This window comes from Myotis davidii, unplaced genomic scaffold (assembly GCF_000327345.1).
Source record: "Myotis davidii unplaced genomic scaffold, ASM32734v1 scaffold854, whole genome shotgun sequence".
Classification (NCBI taxonomy): domain Eukaryota; kingdom Metazoa; phylum Chordata; class Mammalia; order Chiroptera; family Vespertilionidae; genus Myotis; species Myotis davidii.
Genome location: NW_006285939.1, coordinates 2,052,380 through 2,058,379, shown reverse-complemented (window position 1 = coordinate 2,058,379; position 6,000 = coordinate 2,052,380). Strand labels below are relative to the sequence as shown.

The window sequence follows — 6,000 nt, the reverse complement described above, 5'->3', positions numbered from 1 at the left end:
CTCTTTCCCACTAGAGAGTGAGCCACTCAGGGCAGGGTGATGCCAAGTTCCTGCATCTCTGTATCTCTGCTTGGCCTCTGGGATCTTTTTATCTAATGAGGAATGAGTGGGGCTTATTGGGGGTACTTGTGGTCATTTCATAGAAATAAGTTTCAGTGCTGAAAAACCTTAGTTTATTCACAATTAAATGAAAAGGAAGCTGTCTCTTGGTCAGTGTGTTGCTTTATAATCTAGTTATTAGAATTATGCAGGCAATATAGTGAATATATTTTTATTCAAGGAATTCCTGACTACTTGGAAAGGTGAAACTTCTTCTGTATTCCTCCCTGCCTCTTCTGCTTCCCCTTCCAACTATTGTAGGTGTAGTGTTATCTCCAGATCATTTTGAGTACATTCCATGCACACAGATGCAGATGCAGCTTTTTCCATAAATGTGTTTATACTGTGGCTCTTTTCACTTTACAAGACTTATACCGGTACCACTGAATATACCTAATGCCTCCATTAAACTGTTAAAACATGCTGCAATAAACATACCTGCACATATTATTTCTCTGGAATAAATACCTAGTCGGGTGCATTTTAAATCTTGATATTGCTAATTGCCTTCCAAAGGAGCTTTACTAATTTATATTCTCACCAGCATTGTTTGAGGGTGTATCTTCCTGGTCTATACGGATATTATCTGGCTTTATGTTTTTGCCTACCCAGTGGGTAAGAAATTATATCACACATCGAAATAGAGTTATTTTTGAGACTATTTTAATTTTTCTCAGATTCTGATTTGAGTGGTGTTATGATGATCTCTTGTTTCTGTTTATTGGAGTAAATAAATGTTCAATCTCCAAGTTTCTAGTGTCAGATTCATATAGAAGCTCTCTCCTTACATCACTAAATCTAAATCTGCACATCACAGTTGATCATGCCACTATAATGTAAGTCATTTATGCCATGGCATAGTGAAGAGGCTAATGTAGGACTCTTCACTGTCACTCAGGACTTTGGTTGTCAGCTTTTTTAGCTGGCTACCCAATGTCCTTTGTCAGTGACACTACATTTTTTTCTTTTGGTTAGTTTTTCTTGTTTATTATCAGAACTCAAGAAGATACATAGCTTTTAAGAAAAGTAATACTTGGAAACTTGTTTGTGTAATTGGAGGATTATTACTTGATCTTTTGAAAAATCAGTCTGCTTCATAAAATATTTAAGAAACTATGTAGCTATCCTTTCTGTATAACAGAAAAGGCTTATTGAAAGGTTTTTTTGTTTGTTTGTTTTTTTACTTTTAGGTCGTCTATAAAGGATGCCGAATGAGAGAATTCCCGACTCAAGTCAAACTGAGGAGCAAGACTGTTTACAGAGTTGGTGTGTCAGTGATAGTGAGAAAATGACAGTTAAGCAAGAAAATGATGGTGATGCAGAGATGGAGGAAAGCCTCCCCTCTTGTTCCTCTGCTAATGGGCCATCCATCTCCACGGAGGGGTGTCCATGGGAAGTTCCGAGGAGAAGGCCGGCCCTGCTGCATATCGACAGACATCAGATCCAGGCGGTGGAGCCCAGTGCGCAGGCCCTTGAACTGCAGGGGTTGGGTGTGGACGTCTATGACCAGGACGTGCTGGAGCAAGGGGTGCTTCAGCAGGTGGACAGTGCCATCCATGAGGCCAGCCATGCTGCCCAGCTCCTTGATGCAGAGAAGGAGTATCAGTCAGTCCTGGATGACCTTGCGTGAGTGTGGACCGTCTTCTCTCTAATTGCAGAGTTTGTGTGTACAAGGGGTGGAGAGATTCAGGTACTAGCTGTAGTATCCCAGAAATAGGAGATTCATAGCATTTCTCATATGGAGGATAGAACAAAAGGGCGCTCACCGACCTTGTGTTCGAACCTCAGCCTTTCCCTCTGGAGCAGCGTGCACATGGTAGTTAAAGTTTTAGACCAGCTCACAACAGCCTGTTTGTGCATAATGGAGAGGAGTGACCCGGAACTCACAAGCGTGTGCACAGAATCATTCTCAGGAGAAGTGTACTCACAGTTCTTAGGTGTCCTGCTCGAGAAACCAGGAACACACCTGCCTTCACATTTTTCTCTATCTTGTAGTTTCTTTCCCTTAAAATGAGTATGTCTTTTGGTAATTTTTCAGATTTTGCATTTCTAGAAATAAGGGAAAATATCTCTTTGCTCTTCCTTTCTTCTGTCCTACTTTTGACTGTAAGGGAAGATGAAGTCCCATGGAGATTTCATTTGTGTTTTAGAGGAGACTTGGGCCCTGTTGAGCATAACACATTAACACATTGGTAGAGAAGGAAGGGGCTCTGGGCTGGGCTAGGAGGGGCTGCAGGATTGAGCTCACACTCCATTGCTGGTCTTCTCTGCCTTGGCCAGTGTTCCAGGCAATGTCAGGCAAGCCAGAAAGAGAAGGAGAGGGCTGGATGGAGGGGTGGTGCAGTCTTAGCTGGGGGTGGTTGTGGGAGGGGAGAAGGAGTAACATGGAGCTGTTGGTTACCCACTGGGGAAGGCTGTAGTATAGCTGGCTATTGGCACTTAAAGGACATGTTTTCTATTAAGTTTCTTGGTATGTTCTTTAGGCCTCTTGAGTTGCAGATGTTCTCGAATCGTTGTAGTCTGACCTTCAGGTGTGAGCACCTCAACTCTTTGTAATGAACACACCTTTTACATTTGACCTTAGAAATGTGTCCACTGCTTACAGAGGTGGCAGAGCAGAGTGCTGCAGAGCCCCAGGCAGGTTAGCACCAGATGGGTGGTGGCTTGTGGTCCTAGGCTTGCCAGTCATTTGCATTGATAACATCTTCTTATGCTAAAATTGCTAAAATCCAGAAAGCATATAACAGCAAATTACACAAATGTCAAGATTGAATTGGTGTTTTGAAAATTGGGAGCTATAATTCTGTGGTGTTTATTTTAGGAGCAATGTATTACAAATTGATTTTTCCCCCTTCGAAATACTACAGCAAATGTGTTTTCTGGTCATGTGAAAGAAAAATATTGCCACAGATGTCTGACTTATATAAGAAAATGTTTAAGCATTTTTAGTACTTTTTCAAGCTTAGAGAGACTTTCATAATGGACTTTTAAAATCCATCTATGGGGTGGTTGACAATAGGGGAAGCAGGGGGTATATGGGAAATCTCTGCACCTTCCTCTCAATTTTGCTGTGAACCTAAAACTTCTATAAAAAATAGTCTTAAAAAAATGTACTCATCTTCTCATATAAAAGGACAACTTATTGCACATTGTTTTAGTAGTCTCTTAAATAAACTAGTCACTTAAAATGCTTACAGGATAAATTAATCAGCTTACAAAATGGAATGAGCTGATTTAAAGAAGCCAGATAAAAGAAAACAATAGTCATCTTAAACTTCTAACAACCCTTCAAGTTCTATTTATGGTCAAGAAGACTATGCATTTTAGTTTAGTTTATTTTATCTTAGTTAATAAGAAATAAGAGAGCCATGTTTTTAGTATTTCAATCTTTATATTATACTATTAGAAATGTTATCAGGGTGGAAAACATACATTTTATCTTATTTTTCAGGTCATGTACGACATCCCTAAGGCAAATCAATAAAATTATTGAACAACTTAGCCCTCAAGCTGCCACCAACAGAGACATCAACAGGAAACTAGATTCTGTAAAACGGCAAAAATATAACAAGGTGATTTCAAATGACACTTGAAAAAGTCATCATGTAGACTCATTTAATGTTTAGGAAGTATTCTGAAAAGTACTAAGATTTGAAGCAAATATTTATAATAGAAAACTTTGAGTTTTTATGTATGTTTAATTTTTCATCTGTTTCCCTTTAATATCCTTTGTTAGAGTATTTTTAAAAATACATACAGACATACACACGCACATTCTTAAGAAAAAGGTTTTTTGGCTTTGCATGCCTTCTTACTGGTGTACTTTCATAGCCTTCCTTGCCTCACTATTTTCTTTTACCCAACTTAGGCTTCTGCTTGGTGTGCAGGTCTCTACTCAGTCTCCTTGTTTTGTATGAACTTTCTTTTTTTTTCCTGCTTAGCTCCTGCTTGCACTGATTGTTTGCACTGTTTCCTGTGATACAGGCTGGCCTCAGGTATTACAGTCATCATCCAGCCACACTGCGTCTGCATTTAGAGTCGTAGAACTTAAGAATAGGGACTGTTACTTATGACATTTTTTTTGGCGAGATTTGAAACACTTTTTAGAATTATGTACACTTTATGGAAATACATTGCAGAAGATAGGAATGACTAGTTTTGATCATTTTACTTCTGCCATCCAAAGTGACTAACACATACTTTTGTGCTTGCAATTGATTCATGGCAACGAGTAGAGTCTGTGCATCTTTCACTTAAGCTGTGCTAGTGGGGATGTGTGTAGACTCAGTTCCTCCTTTTGCTTTCCACTCACCAGTCCATTGTCTTCACCACCCTATCTTCTCTCACCTCCAGAGTAGTAGCCCCAGAGTCACAGCTAGTAGTGGCTTGAAGCCGCTGTTGGTCTTCCCAAACCAGAAAAGCAGCATCTGGTCTCTCGTGGGAGCCTGTGGTTTAATGTGCAGGGACCTTCTCTGACCTTGGGCTTCGGTGGGCTGTAGTTTCAAGGAGAGGAGAGGATCAACTTTTAGACCATTTTAGATAATAGCCCCACTCAATTATATATCCCTGTCTTTCCTTAGCAGCTCTTTGATGTTTAGAGATAGACTATTCAGAGAGAAAGGCTGTTTTAAATAAGATTTGGGTGAGAAAAACTGCGAACAAATTACAAGTCATTCTAATATGGCCTTTATATTCAGGATTTCCCTTGCCCCACATTCATATTTGGTATTTAAGCATTCTTGACCTTGGGAAGAACCGAGTATCACAGGCCTAGTTAATTGAGAAGGCTGTAGGAATATCCCCATATCTGAGCTTTGGTGGTATAGAGGGTGACAAGACTAAGAGGAGTCTGTTTTGATCAGGGTAAAAGGGTATATCAAAATAGATTTCCTTTTAAAATTTTGTGATTGGGTAGAATTCTATAAAGGACAATTATAAATATAGTAAGTTATCAAAGGGGACTGTTTCAACTTTTGAACATTCATATTTATGTTTCTTATCCTTACAACCTATTGACCTCATAGCCCATTGGCTGTTAAGGTCCGAACGCAGAGGAGTGTGGTGATTTACCCAGTTGTAATGGGGGAACCAAGTAGAACAGTGCCACCCCCACATCAGCGGAGAGTCAGTACATGTGGACATCATTCTGGGCACGTAGAAAGCTATGCTGGGAGAGCGGGTGGGGACAGGGATACCTGCCTGATGGAAATGCTTTGAACCCTACTTCCTGCTGGAAATAATGGCAGTGGCTCAGATAAGGTTCTCTATGGTAATAGTAATATATGGAATTTCTGTTTTATTTTTCTCTTGATTAAAGCTTAAAAATTTTGTAATGCTGTCTTTTGTATTTGTAACAATAAATCACTGCATTGATGTTTTCTGTATTCACTGTTTACCATTTAAGGAACAACAACTAAAGAAGATCACAGCAAAACAGAAACGTCTGCAGGCCCTCCTTGGAGGAGTGGCGGTGAAAGCTGAACTAGATCATGCCAGTCTGGAGGAGGAGGATCCAGGTGAGGTACTGGGAACAGTGTCTCTGTGTTCTTGAATTGATACTTGAGGCCAATAATGAGTCCTAGCCTAGGTTTTCTGAAAAATATATTTCTTTGCCTTAGTGTCAAAACTGATTTAGGAAAATTTTATTCTCTATACCCGCAGAACCAAAGTTAGAGAGTGAAAGTGAAATTTTAACTCAGTCTACTATTGGCTGCTTGTCCACATTTAATATTATGTTTAATAAATTAGAACTCTTACATTTTTGTTTAGTTAATTTTTTAAAGACAACTAACATCTTAATTGAGGTACATTTTGTAAGCCCAACATCATCAGCATTCATAGAATTGATTTCACATATATTTTTGGGGCATATTTGATAGACTTTCCAAATATCAGTTTTGT

General features: G+C 39.4%; 1 protein-coding gene across 1 annotated transcript in view; it reads left to right on the top strand.

Moving 5' to 3' along the window:
- The first annotated feature begins 1,293 nt into the window (after positions 1–1,293).
- The window catches only part of ERCC6 (excision repair cross-complementation group 6), a 76,826-nt gene continuing 72,119 nt past the window's right edge, over positions 1,294–6,000 (top strand). The window contains exons 1-3 of the mRNA XM_006757131.2: positions 1,294–1,725; positions 3,551–3,671; positions 5,504–5,615. Coding sequence (XP_006757194.1) covers positions 1,304–1,725; positions 3,551–3,671; positions 5,504–5,615 — 655 coding nt within the window. The 5' untranslated portion in view covers positions 1,294–1,303. The remainder of the gene's footprint in view (positions 1,726–3,550; positions 3,672–5,503; positions 5,616–6,000) is intronic.